Source organism: Pomacea canaliculata, linkage group LG13, assembly GCF_003073045.1.
Source record: "Pomacea canaliculata isolate SZHN2017 linkage group LG13, ASM307304v1, whole genome shotgun sequence".
Classification (NCBI taxonomy): Eukaryota; Metazoa; Mollusca; class Gastropoda; order Architaenioglossa; family Ampullariidae; genus Pomacea; species Pomacea canaliculata.
The window spans coordinates 7,055,741-7,070,327 of record NC_037602.1 but is presented as its reverse complement, the minus strand read 5'-3'; the positions used below and the strand labels follow the sequence as shown (position 1 = coordinate 7,070,327).

Genomic DNA, 14,587 nt, shown 5'->3' with positions numbered 1-14,587 from the left:
AGAAAGTAATTTTAGGTCTTTCCTGTTGTCCAGTGTCCATGGGTTAGACAAAGCACTTGAATATAAAGCGAACAAAGGTCATACACTATGTCATCATATATACTTGCAGTGGATAAAGGTAATAAAATGTCCATTATATATTTTTCTAACATCTGGGCATGTGGTAGACTTTCTAAGACATCAGTTTGAATAGTTTGCTCCATTTACTTCTCGAAACTGAAAAATAAAACCCGCCTTGCAATCATCAGGTTGTACATACACTTTACACCTACTTGGCATGATTTATCTAACATTTAATTACTCAAATTACACGCTCGAACTAATCTAATAGTCTGTGTTTAACAACATAAACATCCTATATCTGTGTCACACAAAGACTCCATCATATCACTCACATCCCCATGTTTCTCAAATCACTAGACCACAGCAGTGTTTTAGAATAAGTTCATCATAAGGTTGAGATAACCTAGAAATAAACCTGGAATAAATTTTGTGAAGACAAAGTGCATTCATACTAACCCAAAGCAACGCGGGTCTGCTCTGTCATATTTTATATTATAGTCACGAACTGTCCCGGGGGGATAGGGTTGGCGGTTTTTAATTAGGGGAAGAATTACCATCCAGCCGGCCGATGTCTGTTTTTGGTCCTGTTTATGTCCACCAGGGCTTCCCTCTGTCGCAGGCAGACTGTTGCAGAGACGTGTATACACAATACCACATTAAAATGGATATTTATTTAATTTTCCAAGGAGATAGATGTCCAGAAAAACCTATGTTTCTTTTGTAATGTAACATTTTATATCTTGGTTACATTATATTGTCGTTTATCATTTTTATGTCTGTGATAGCCAAAGGGACATCATTATGCATACATTATTCCAGCGCGTCAAGAAAGCGTTTCTTTAATGTTCTACTTTCTTTACATCCATTTTTGTCTTCACAAAAACCGCAGAAAGGAAGCATTCAAAAAGCTGTGTTTGGTAAAAGATATGAGACCAGTCAAAGAAAATGTTGTGTGTCGCGAAGCTGGCTGCTTGTCATGACAAACGGACACTAGGTCCAAGCTGTTTGCTGCCAATGGTCAGTTATCAACAGACATGATAATGGTATTTATTTTTCAATACATCCCTCACCTTACTCCACACTCAGCCTTGCTGCATGGTCTCTTTTCATTTTTTAATACCATTAATGTAAAACTTCATGGAAAGCCATGTTTTCTCCTGCCTTGGACCTGAGTCACAATGATAATTCACAAACCCTATGAATTATATTTAACATTCTGTTTTCTTATAGCTGTTCAATTCATATGTTGCCTCATGGCTTGATCATGGTGCAGAACTCCACAAAGTTTGTTAACAGGTGGGCATGGCCAACGTCATATCCTTTATTCCTGTGAATGCAAAACTATTTTTTTTAATTCTCACGTGTGTAATTGCGATTTTTTTTCTATGCTTGTATTTTGCAGAAGGTGTTGGTGAAAGAGTAAGCTGCTCTCCTGAAAAAAAAGTTTCGGACATAAAGGCGTCATGAATATTTATGAGCTACAAAGCGTCACTGTACCAGCGTTTACGAGCCTTCAGGATGACACACATCCCAATAAAGGACAGTGGAAAAGCCTTGAAATCCGCCTTGGCGTGTCCTCTTTAAAGGTCTAGTTGGGTGAAATTTTTATTAATTGCGCAAAGCTCGGTGCGTGATATTATTTACTACTTCCTCATACCTTGAGCAGTACCCAACCAAGCTTCCGTTCTCGAGATAAACCTAAACATTACCATGCACGGGAAAAGTTAAATAAAACCACAGGCATCAGGACTTACATGTGCACTTACGTTGTCGAAGATACAGCCCTTGGGAGAGCGTGTGCATGTACAAACGTGACGTCATATGTTTCATGTCTTTCTGTGGGTGGTGATGTTTATATACCTGCAAACGTGTATTTCGAGAACAGAAAGTGGATATTCACCAAGAAATTATCAAATTTCATTAATCTTTATCTAGTCATTAAAGCTGTATCCCACAAGACCTTTTCACGACAAGATTTACTCATAAGCAGATGATGCATGCTAGGGTGGTTAGTATATAATTTATTTATTTATTATTATTATCATTATCATCATCATCATCATCATCATCTCCAGCCTCATTCATTGGTCACAGAAGTTGATGCTTATCTGCGTTGTTTCATCAGAGAAGTTTTCATTTCCTGATAACACCAGGAATCACCTGTTTAAAAACAATCCCCTGTGAGATGAAGCAATGCAGGTGACAGTAAATTCTTGATGGGGCAGTAAAAGGAAGAGAATTATATTTAAATGTATCAGTTAACTACTTAAAAAAAACAACAAAGTAAAAAGCAAAATAATTCTTTTCTGCTTGCTAGATAGAAGTCTTTGATATCGGTTTACTTTTTGGAAAGAGGTTATTATATCGTTTCTGTGTGGACAACAAGCGAAACTTCGTATACCTTCAATGACAAACGTTTTCCAAACTTGATTATTGTCTTGTTTAAAACACGTGACCCATTACTTAAGAGGACACATTATCCACTCACGTTAGTGCCTGTCAGTCGCAGGTGTCTTCTGAAACCTACTATTCACCGTTACTCATCCAAATGCAACGCAAGATCGGCAGAAAATGGAAAAAATGTGATGTGGTAAGACTTAAGAGTACTTAAGTGTGTGTAAACATTGTTATGCAGTCCACTTAGGTGTTGGTCGATATGACCGCCTACTGTTGTGACCCACACACCAGCTGTGTCCTACCATCTTCTCTACCTCTTCTTTCGCTCCGTATCAATGCTTCTGAAAATTTTCTCTCTGTCATTTTCTTTTCTCGCAAAGAGCTTCTGAAATTAAAGTTTTGCTTATTATCAGCAACATAGTCAATCGCAAATGTTATTAAAGACTTCTAAGAGGGGAACTCGCTTGGAACCAAAAACTTCGAAAAGCTTAGAGGCAGTCTCCATACATTTCTTTTTAATAAAATTAAGCAAAACACAACCCAATAATAAAAACTGTCTTTTCTTAACAGTTATTAAAAATGCATTAACTAGTATACTTTCAGCATTAAAATAGATGGTGACCTACCGCCGAAAAATGACAGACGACACGAGTAGTTAGGGAAATGCGAATAACACTTTTCAAAAGTTTAGTTACTCATAAATACATATGTATGTATTATTCGTCTATTCTTTAACACAAATATAAATTTCTTATAAAATATAATTAAATTTTTATAATAGTTTAAAGAACTGCGGACCAAGTTCTGTTTAGGATCCACCTGTAAAGTAATGAATAAATGAATTCATTTTAAAGTTATAAAACATATTGTCGCTGAACAGTAGTCAGAGTAAACAACGTGCTGGCTGCTTTTTATGTATAATTTAATGAGCATTATTGAGAGAAGCAAATATTTTGGCTGGTGAGCATACAGCTGCTAGCGTAGGCACCTACTTTTGAGACCCTTCCTCCATCCTCCCATGTTCCTCCATCGTTTTTTTCCTGTTTTACTCTTTTCTTACTCATATCACACCTCATTGCCCACCAATTTTCAGGAACAAATGGCCCGCTGGCTGAAGTACTTTCTGTCAGAACTGAACTAAATTAAAGATTATGTGATTTACTTGTTGCGTCCTTCAATGGTGTTTGTGTGTGGGAAGGTGGGCGGATGTGTTCATGCGTGTCAGAGAAGTTAAGAGTGTGGATGAGTAACTGATGACATTTATGTGAGTTTTATTACTGCCTAGCTGTAGTGGTGTGCAATTTCAATGATCAGTTGTCCTTCTCATGTCATCATAAGAGAGTTGTAACAGTGATGGTGTAATGGGGGAATTTTTTATTGCTTTGAAATTAAATGTCATTTACTGACGTGTGATCGTAATCTCCACGATCTTCAATGCTAAGGATGTGAAGCAAACAGCTTTGACCCCATGTAGTGTTGAGGTCACCATCCGGGTCTTCAGATCCTTGACAGTTTTCTTCCCCTGAAAAAGAAGAAATGTACCTGGACATTACAATTAGTTTTTGTTGTCTTCATCAACACACAGCAATACCTCTCGGCTGGCAGTTATGAAATAAAAGATGAAACAAGGAATGATTATCTCTTGTCCTTTATATGTGCGTGCGTGGGTGCTGTGTATGTGCGTAAGTGTATTAGTTTGCACATGTGTGTGTGTGTGTGTGATCGGAACTTTCTGACTTCTGAATCTTTAAATGCGATAGTAAATTTTGTACATGAGTCGTATCACAAACCAAAGACAGAGCAAAAAGTGCTTCATAAAGACAAAAAAAAATGTATTACAGACATCCTAGTGAACTATAGGTGACCGCTTGTTTGAAAAAAAACCTTGTCTCCGTCAGCAAAATTGTTCATTTGGACTGTGACAACTGCTAATGGTAATACGGCGTGTTTAACGGTCAAGATTTTAAATTAAGATAATGACAGATGCCGTAGCTTTGCTATCAATATTTGCCAGTACTACTAATGCTCACTCAGTATAAATTGAGTAAATCCCAACGGTGCTCTTCACTTGTCCACCGTGAGGTGCCATTGACGAGCATTTCTTTGTGGAAGCTCACAACACAAACTTGTTTTGAGCTAGGACAAATCTTTTTCACCTGTCTCTAACCCTCGTAAAGGTAAGCTTTCTATTTTAGCTTCTTCTTATGGTAGGTCTTAATGTGTTCGACAAATTAACAGCAGAGAGAGAGAGAACCTCAAATTAAAGTGATCAGAGGACTTGGTGTTCGAGGTTAAATTTGAGATCAGGAACGATTTTGATACTCGGATCTCTTTGCCTTGGATGAAAACCAGGTGGAATGGTACTTAGCTTTTTGACAACTGAGATATTCAATTAAAGGAAACATTTTTTTCAAAAGCATGCTATGAAAATCATCTCGTCTTAATGAAATGTTACAGCTTTTCTTTGTCGGATGCCTACTAAAGCCATTCTGTTGGTGCTGGCTGTGCTGGCTTGCACACAGTCTCACGTTTTCGGGAACCTTCTCAGAAACCCCAGCTTCGAGACTGACCTGGCAGACGCATGGAAAGGTAAAAACGTGCGCATGCGCCGTGTCACCGGAGATGCAGTGCATGGTGACTACGCTCTGAAGGTCTCTAAAAGGTAACAGTTGAGCTGCATTTACCTTTGCTTCTTTTTTAAAGGAGTTTAAAAACTTGAACTTTCTTGAATACGCTTAAAACTGCAGTTAGATCAAGTTTAAGATAACAGACACTGAATTAAAATTAATGTAAAAAATGAACTATCTAAAGGTCTAAAGTCGTTTAAAATCTTCACTGAACGATATTTAAAATAAGATTTTTATGCATAATTTATTGTGATACAGTCGGCACGTGCCGGATCCAAACGGTCTTTAAACGCAAGTTCAAACATCCTCTTGAATACCATCCTCATCCAAGCTTGATTTTTCAACTTGAACTGTACATGCTATGCTTACCAAGACATCCCTAAAACACTGATATCTGTCTGGCACAGAGTGAAATCAACTGCATGCCCTAGCCAGGATGTCAACTTATCAAAAGGTTCACGATACGAGGTGGCGCTTCATGTAAAACTACTCAATGACATCGCAGGCAAATTGTTGCAAAGAATTCGAGGTGCTTTTACAGTTCGAGTTTGCGAAAGGTACGAATTAATTTTTTTGTACATTCTGTAACAATTCATCACATGCTATATAGAAGGCTTATTTTGTAAAATATTATTAATGCCAATATACATCACTATTGTCGGTGCTTGAGGCATATTAACATGGGTTTGTCCACAACTGATTCTGTATCCTGTCAGTGGTTGTCCTTTCTAGACACAATTTAAACAACGAAAGCGAAGAAATTATTTTTGAACCATCTAACCACCTTTTGTTGTACGTGTAAGGTGAGAACGGTGTGTACCAGGCAGCTTATCGTTTGTGTAACTCATCCATGGGATGGATTTTCGTCAATGGAAGTTTCACTGCACCCATGAAAGGTGAGATCACTTTATCTTTAGTTCTGCAACCTGCGAAGTTTCTGCTACCTGTAAGAGCGAAGATAATTTCAGTCTGAGCATGATTGAAATGTTAGTTTCAAAAATTCCAATAATTCCAGTTAGTGGGATGGGAAAATATTTTTTATACATAAGCGATGACATCTGATGAAATTAATAACCAGAAGTAACAACTTAGTAATAACTCAGGCCCTAACCATAAACATTTGACTTAAGCATTCACTGAAAAATTAACAGCTGATTAAACTCCGAGTATTAACCGGAAGTCTCCGTGTCTCATATTGAAACAGATTTCAGCTCAGCTCGGCTGTTAGTACGAGGTCTGGATGTTGGTGTCAAGTACCTGATGGACAATGTATCCCTTCACGAGGTGCCGGAGAACGTCAACTGGTTTGGAGAGGCCAACGCCAACATTGACAAATACCGGAAGTCCAACGCTAACATGCGGTAATATTCTTTATTGCTGCCTTCACTCCTATGAACAACCCCAGCTAGTCACTGTTCGTGTCTTTGAAATATAGATACACCACTAAATAATTACTAATAATAAGTTAATTAAGATAGCGCTGTGTCCCCTGTGGTCACGTGAACTAGTTGGCCCATAATTTACCCGAAATGTTTTGTTTCCCTTCCAGCTTTATCTTGCCCGCCGGTGTGCGACAGTCTGATTTCGATGTTCAGGTGAGCGTCATTCACTGTAGTCTTCTCGCTGTTCTCATATGATGAAGGGAATAGGGTTAGGAATAAAATGATGATGATGATGATGATGATGATGATGATGATGATGATGATGATGATGATGATGATGATTTGGTCGTTGGTGCAGGTCAAACTCAAGAGACATCAATTTGCATTTGGCTCCCTAATCAAGGACACACTGATAACCGCGACTCCAGCTACTGCCTACAGTCAGCTGGTGTACCACATGTTCAACTGGGCCACAGTGCAGAGCTACAAGTGGAAATTCGACAAGGGAACCTTGGTCAGTCCCAGACATTGTGTAGACGAAGACACTACTTTCCTCGCAATAACTGGTTTCATGTCGCTAGCTGTATGAATAGCTCTTCTAATGAAGACATGAAAGTACGATGCCTAATATAATAGTGTTACACTCAAATGCACAAGAGTTTAACTCAACTGTTAATCGGGTTCATCGTGACTAGAGTTGAAGTGGTAGGACTTTGTGTTGCAGCGCCGTCCAGATTACAGTGTCGCGCTCCAGGCAACGGATGTTCTCAACTCTCATGGGTTAGGTTTTGCTGAACCCTTTTATTTGATTGCTTCTAAGTTGTTAGAAGAAAATCAGTTGGAAATGTAAATGATTTTGAGACGCTGGATGGCACGGCACATATTAGTTTGTTTACGACCGCGAGGCGGTCAAGTCGAAAAAGACAATCATCATCATCGGTGATGTTTAGCAGTTGTAAATATTAAGATAAGTGTTGGCAGCACTAAGGAAAGGGAAAAAAACCCTCTCAGTTAAACTTTAAATACATTTGGTGACAGAGACATATTCAGAGAGAGACAAAGAGAAGGAGAGAGTAAGAGAGAGGAGAAGAAAGAAGTTTAGAGATTTTTACTATAACATGATCTTTACCGCATTTCTTTTTGCGAGACAGGCTCAAGGTCCGTGGACACAGCATTTTCTTCGACTTTGCAAAAAATAATCCCAAAAACATTGTAAAACTAGGATCACGGTCCTTACAGAAAGAAATGGACAAACACCTGATGTACATGTGCAACATTACCTTTGGCAAGTAAGCGAACGATTTTATTTGTCCATCCTGTGTTTTTGTATTGACAATGGGCGCGTTGAGCGGTGGAAGCATGTCTTATATGATTTTCTCAGGAATTTCTCTTGAAAAGTATTGCTTATTTATCTTTAGAGTTCGACTGACTTAAGACAAATCGGACTCGAGCATGCGCACACCACAAACAGACCTTTGACCTACATTGAACTTTAAAAGAGACCAAAGGGCAGCAGCTATCCAGAGCAGTCTGCCAGATGTCCTAGCTCGGAGAAGTACGGCTGTACGTGTTGGAATGTAGAAATATACAATTCTTTCCATTCCTTGTATGACACCGGCGGACATTAGCATTTTTGTCAAGTAGGTGTACTGTAGTTGCCTTGTAATCATGTGACAGTGTATGTGTGATATTCCCCAAGGCTGGCCCACTGGGATGTACAGAATGAACACATACGCGGACAGTATTACGAGGAGACACGAAAAGACACAGAAGTGACTAAAAATATCTTCCGTCAAGTGAAGCAGCTGGTAAATAATACAAAGCTCTACTTCAACGATGTCATGGGTGTCCTGAGTGGAGCTTCCACTGAGGTAAGAAACCTTAGTCTTGGGAAGACACAGCGTCTGTAGGTTCGAAACCATTTCAGGACCTGTTTGTACCTATTTATTTACTATCCCCCAGGCACTTACACTAGCAAACACTTATTCAGGGTAATTTTCTATATTGTTTTATTATGATAACTATAATACATCTAAATTACTGGGATAATCATAATATGAAATATTTTCTGTTTACGGGGAAGCAAATATCTGAGCTGTTAAGCACTCAGAATCCTGATGAAGGTGGGTTCAATATCCATTTCACGCAATAAAATTCCTCCAGTAGACTAGCTACTACTTGGGGCTTGAGGTTTGTGAAGTATGGAAAAATAGGAAATAGATGCCTTTCTGAAAAAAGCTCGTCCTGAGAAGAGTGGGGTTTTGAACTCTTCATTCCCCAGTAACACAAGAGGACTACCTCTGTCTTTACCTTTACTACGAGGCAGAAGCTTGTAAATATTACTGTGAACAGGAAGTAAAATACACTTCGAATATTTACTGACTCCCATAAATAGCTTATATTTGCAGGTCTAATACTTCTGTAACCTTGACAACGTAAGAATTTTCACAGACTTTAGTTATATCAGAAGAGAGAGAAAGCATCTGAGTTGAAATGATAGATTACAGGTGACATATTGTTCATTGATACAATGTGTGTTGTCCCGATGGGCCTTGGGCTAATCGAGCTCCATTGTGCAGGGGCTCACTCAGCTGATGAAACAATATCTCTCAGAGGGAGTGCCTGTCGACGGACTTGGAATACAAGGACATTCGAAGCCATACATTAAACCCGACCCAACTATGATATGGGTATGTCGACAACAATTAAATATTCTGAACAATGAAGAAAAAAAAAATAGGAAAAGAAAAGAAAGACCTTATGTGTAATCAAATTACCATTCATTACTAGATGATAATAAAAACTAGTTTATGCATTTGCAAGAGTTGAGAGATGTCTCACTAGAAGATGAAATAAAAGTGTTCATGTTTGAAGATCAACTGTCCCATTTATCATTTTCTTTGACCCACAGAGACGTCTTGACCGCCTGGCCATGACACAGTTGGAATTGTTCATCACAGAATTTGATGTCCTCACCCCGGAATGACGTGGAGCGTGCTGATTGGCTGGAGGACGCCTATCGCGCTTTCTTTGCTCACCCCTCTCTGAGCGGGGTGGTCATGTGGGGCTTCTGGGATCTGGACAGAAGGGAATCAGAGAATAAAGATCTCGTCCGTGGGGTTAATTTGACGGTGAGGGCTTGGATAGGGAACCAGGCCGATAAAGTTAACCCAACAGACAAACTAACTTCCTCTTTCAGAACCCATAGCTGGAATTTCCGAAAAGGACGAAACTGCGAATGAGTTTTTTCAAGGTCCCAAGGAATAATAATAATAATAATAATAATAATAATAATAACATCAATAACAACGACGACAATAACGACGACGACGACTATAATAACAACAATAAACGTCATCATCATAATCATAATAATAATAATAGAAAAAAAGAAAGAGAAGACATTACCAGTATTAAAAAAAGACAACAACGAAGGACGCCATTTTATATGCAATGTTTAGTTTATTTCTTATTATCATGTATCTGAATACCGCTTTTTAGCCGTTACTTGCGTTTCAATAGATGCTCAAGCATTCTGGGTAGGTGAAACTACATGGTAAAACATGTTTTTGAACTCGCTCATACCTTGTACAGGAGTTGTAAGCTGGTGTCCCATTCACATTATTAGTTTGCATATTCTCGTTTTTAGAGCACAAATTATTTCGACATCATGATTGTCCGTTGCCTTGACCAGTGAGGGAGTCAATATTTTGAACAGATTCTGGAGCCAGGTCAAAGGTACATCTGTCTGGTGAAAAAGGAGTGGACGACTAACCTAAGAAGGAATCTGGGGGAAGGACTCGCCTTCCAATTCCGCGGTTTCCGAGGTGACTATGATGTTGTGGTGAGACGAAATGGCGTGCCAGTGCAAAAGGAAAGTTTCGTCTTGAGTAACAATGACACTGCAATCATCATTCGAATCACGAACAGTACAGGTAAATATATACTAAGTACTGCCATCCTTTTAAAGTAATGGGTCTCGTGGTATCACGCCATACTGAATAAGCCGTTAAATTTATGGCTGTTCTTTTTTCTTTATTTGTTTTCCAGGATATTATGTTTTCTATTTTACTCAACTACGGATTCAACAACTAGCTAGAAATGAGATGATCCGTGGCTATCCCTAATGAGCATTTCATCAATTCGTTTAAATTATTTTCAAGATTTGTAAATCTATTCTTAACCACACTTTTCTTTACACTAATATGAAAAAACATCCAGTACAATGCGAGAACTAGTGAAAACACTTAGAATGAAAGGTTCAGCACACCATTAACGCAAAATTCACAAATTTATTCTTTCCGTTTTGAAAAAAAATTGCGGATTCTTTTTTCGAACTTTAAAAAGCTGTTTAACGAATTTATCTTTAAAAATTGAAAAATTAGAAGCTCGAGATAGTTTCAGCTATTGTACTTTTTCTAACTTGGTGATTTTGTCATGTGCTTACATCAATAGACTATATTATTATGCAATCCATACATGACTTTTTAAACCTTCCCATCACCGTCTGCCCCAGTGCAAGTCACTGTAGAGGAAGAGAGAGACTATGTTCCGAGGTGCGTCAGCCATCGCGGCCAGGTGAGTCTCGGACAACAAATTTCCGTCGCCAACAACCAGCAGCTTACCTGTCACACCGTGACGTCAGAATCTTCAGGTGAACATGAGGGCGACGAGGTCGCTGTCAGCTGCCCGGTGGACGAGGTTATGACGGGTGTAACAGCTTTCATAATGTAAGTTCTCGTGTCATCGTTTCCTCTTTGACCTCTTTGTCTTCGAGCGCTTTTCTTGTTAACCGCGTCATTATCGATGACTATTTCTCCCATAACTGTGCGAAAGTAGGCATTTTCTTTAAATCCATAAATTGTTATGTTGATTTTGTCTTGTGTCTAATCGCTCCAAATACTTAATTTTAAAATTTCTATTTGACTTTATTCATTTTGCAATATATTGGTTTTGGTTGTTTTAGTTCTTTAGTTATACTAGTTACGTAGTCGTGCTTTCTGTTTTTTTACTCTTGTGTTTGATTAATTCCAGGCAAAACTGAACAAAAGACAGGGCGAGAAGCTTGAGATGAAGGATGGTGTCCTTCAGTGCAAGGCGTACAATGGCGGGAACTCTTCAGCAGGTAGTGGGTACATGGTTCACAAGTTTAAATCCTCTCCGAATGGTCTGCGTGCGGAAAGAATAGGAAAAGGAAAAGCTTCTTGATTCAGAAGTTATAAAGTGATTTTCATTGCCTGAGGTCTCTTTACTTCATGTTTCTTTACCACTAGAACACCTCTGCCACCGCTTTATAACCAGATACTGCTTTAACAACTTTGGAAACAAGATTTTTGTTCTTGAGTTCCATTGTTGCAGCTAGGCAATGATTTACCCTCGCTTCATAACTATAGTCCCTGATCTTTAGCTTAAACTTGGCAACCCTCTCTAATGGAATGCATCAGAATCGTCTACATCATCTGATTTGTCGCATCCAGGTGTGAGGGCTCAAGCACGCTGCTGCAGACTGTCGGGTCTGACATGCGAGTACCGGGTGGCAGGTCCGTCTCTCCCCTTTGAAGGGGCGCAAGCGGAGGCCACCTGTCCCAGCAACACTCAGCCTTTTGGTACGAGTTACTTTTTATTTTAAAATAAAAACACAACGATGAGGAATTTTATTCTTCTTGTTGCTGTTTTTGTTTTTATTTTTTTTAAAGGCAGTGAGGGGAAGTTATTTGGGCTCTGCTGTCACACACACACAAAAAAACTGCCCCGAGAGAACTGCCACAATTAGGACTTCGCTCAAAATCAAGCGAAATTTTATATTTACCTATTGCATAAGCAACGCACGTTCTTACCTATCCCATTGGTTGCCGCCTCAATTACGTGCTAAGTGTATTCTTGCTCCAGCATGACGTCATTGATAGGCTTGATTTTTTCTGCCCATCGATATTTAAAGACGCAATTGCAAATGGGAGGGTGGAGAATATCAATTTTACTGTTATTTCCGAAGTAGTTACTTGTAATTTGCCAGTAAACTTTGCTAATCTAGGTCACTTGTCTTCAACAGGATGTTCCAGCCATAGCCGTTACCCGGACATGGATGGCACGTACCAGGATGTCAACGCCAGCAGCTGTGTTGCTCAGAGCGGTCACCCTGCACTGGCTGACCCTGCTGCCCGTTCCGGTGAGTGACGTCACTGGTGCTTCTCTAGCTTCTCACGTCACGTGACAACTTGTTGGTCAAAGTTGTACAGGATAAAACCGCCTACAATACGCTAACATGCTGTCAAAATTTTCAGGATCAGTTGTCTTTGCATCCTGCTGCTCTGGACCAAGTCTTAACTGCATTCGCGTGACGTCACAAGAGACAGGACTTGTGCGCGGTGACCAGCAGCAGGTCACGTGCCCATCCTCCTACGTCATGGTTTCTTGTGCTTACTTTGCTCCGAACGGAAAGAGTGGTGGAGCCAGCATTGTTCGTGAGTCAGACGAATTCATTCGTTACTAGTTTTGATTCTTTTGTGTAAAAAATATTTATTTACGGTCTTTTTGTGCTTAATTTATTGCCAAAAGTTTATAATTTGTACAAAACAAAATTGTGACTGATTTGTGTGTTTTCATGTCTGGACAGTGTCATCGGGAAAGGAGTCCTGCGCGGCATTATGGGAGCCAGTATGAACACGGGGTCATCAGGGGTCACGGCCACGGCGACATGCTGCAAAATGGTCAGTGTGATACCGAATTGCTTAATGGTCTTTTACAACAACGTATTATGGAAATATTTGAAGTCTGGTGTAACAAAAGCAACATGCTGTGGAAACATGAAGTCTACTTTATTTATATGGGCACTGCAGTTTTCTCTTTTTTGAATTTCGGCAACTTTGAAAATAAATGTCAATTTCAAAAAACATTGTTTGTACTTTTGTGCTCACATGTTAAGGACTGCTTAGAGACTGAGTTTATTCAGAGACTTGGATGTTAATAATAACCGGATTATATTTCTTTATCCCGGGTTTACTTTTTTTTTCGCCAGCTCTTCCAGAAAGTGATGATATGCTAGCTTTCGATCTATCACTTCATTCCAGTAAACCTTTCACGCGTTACGTCATTGTAAACATTGTAAACATTGTAAACAACTTGTACTGTTGATGTTCTTTTATATACATGTTGAGAAGATTGATAGCTCATGTATTCGACGAGGGGATTAAGTTTAGAGTGAAGTCTCGCACTCTCAGATTGAAAGGAATTGAGTGAGAGATACATATTTAGAGGATTACGTGTAAAAAGTATTTACAGGTAATAAAAATTTGTTAGCTAATAAAACACGTAGTTCATCAATTTAATTTTCTTTGAAGGGTATGGATATGGGTGCGATTCAAAGAACAATGAAGTTAATACATTACAGTATCCCTGTAGATTCACAGTTGTTCATAAAGCTGGTGTTAATTTTAAAACAGTACGTACGACTTGAAAAACGTTAACTTTGTATTTTCATTGAGAAGTCTGGTAAAAAAATACTAAAACCTTAATAATTTTTTTCAAGCACCGAAAAGAGTATTGTGGAGTCCTCAATGCTCTCTCTCGAATAAAGGGAGCTAATCTAGCACTGTTGTTCAAAATAATGTCTTGTCATTACTCTCCCTTGTGTTCAGTATCTCCATTCATTGATATTCCGGCGAAGTAAACATGACACTATCTGCATTTCAGTGGATCTGGATTCTGATGGCCTGCCGTCTGGAGTAAAGTTTCCTCACGACACCATAAAAGCAGAGGAAAAGCGGGTTATTTCTTGATAATTATGAACACCAAGAGTTGTCAGAATTAGGTAATTGCTAAGTCAGAATTATACTCGATGACAACACCGGGCCGTGACAATATTTTTTTCTACGAGGTTTTGGTTATATTTTTCACGTGTTTTCATGTGCAGAGTTAAAAATCTTTGAGATTACCTTTAGTGTAACCAATACTCTTTCTTAGATCGCAGTCAATGCAGTGGGCTTTGTCCTATGTTTCATGATTATGCATCTCAATGGAGCCAACTTCTGACTCCATATCTTTCATCCCATATAACATTCTTTAGACAACAATTTTGCTTGTTGTATTGCGTGCATCAGTGTGTATGTATAAGTGCGCGCT

The 14,587-nt window shown here is 39.0% G+C and overlaps 2 protein-coding genes across 2 annotated transcripts; both read left to right on the top strand.

Moving 5' to 3' along the window:
- Window positions 1-4,535: 4,535 nt before the first annotated feature.
- On the top strand, window positions 4,536-11,197 carry LOC112554387 (anti-sigma-I factor RsgI6-like). The gene is made up of 14 exons (XM_025222145.1): window positions 4,536-4,637; window positions 4,918-5,122; window positions 5,495-5,644; window positions 5,891-5,983; window positions 6,292-6,448; window positions 6,637-6,682; window positions 6,828-6,983; window positions 7,194-7,249; window positions 7,621-7,758; window positions 8,169-8,340; window positions 9,049-9,159; window positions 9,381-9,600; window positions 10,188-10,404; window positions 10,986-11,197. Exons 3-12 carry the CDS (start codon window positions 5,581-5,583, stop codon window positions 9,453-9,455), a joined length of 1,068 nt encoding a protein of 355 aa, XP_025077930.1. The 5' UTR covers window positions 4,536-4,637; window positions 4,918-5,122; window positions 5,495-5,580; the 3' UTR covers window positions 9,456-9,600; window positions 10,188-10,404; window positions 10,986-11,197.
- On the top strand, window positions 9,529-14,497 carry LOC112554386 (proprotein convertase subtilisin/kexin type 9-like). The gene is made up of 7 exons (XM_025222144.1): window positions 9,529-9,600; window positions 11,504-11,594; window positions 11,947-12,075; window positions 12,519-12,635; window positions 12,751-12,934; window positions 13,083-13,176; window positions 14,429-14,497. Exons 1-7 carry the CDS (start codon window positions 9,529-9,531, stop codon window positions 14,495-14,497), a joined length of 756 nt encoding a protein of 251 aa, XP_025077929.1.
- Window positions 14,498-14,587: the final 90 nt, after the last annotated feature.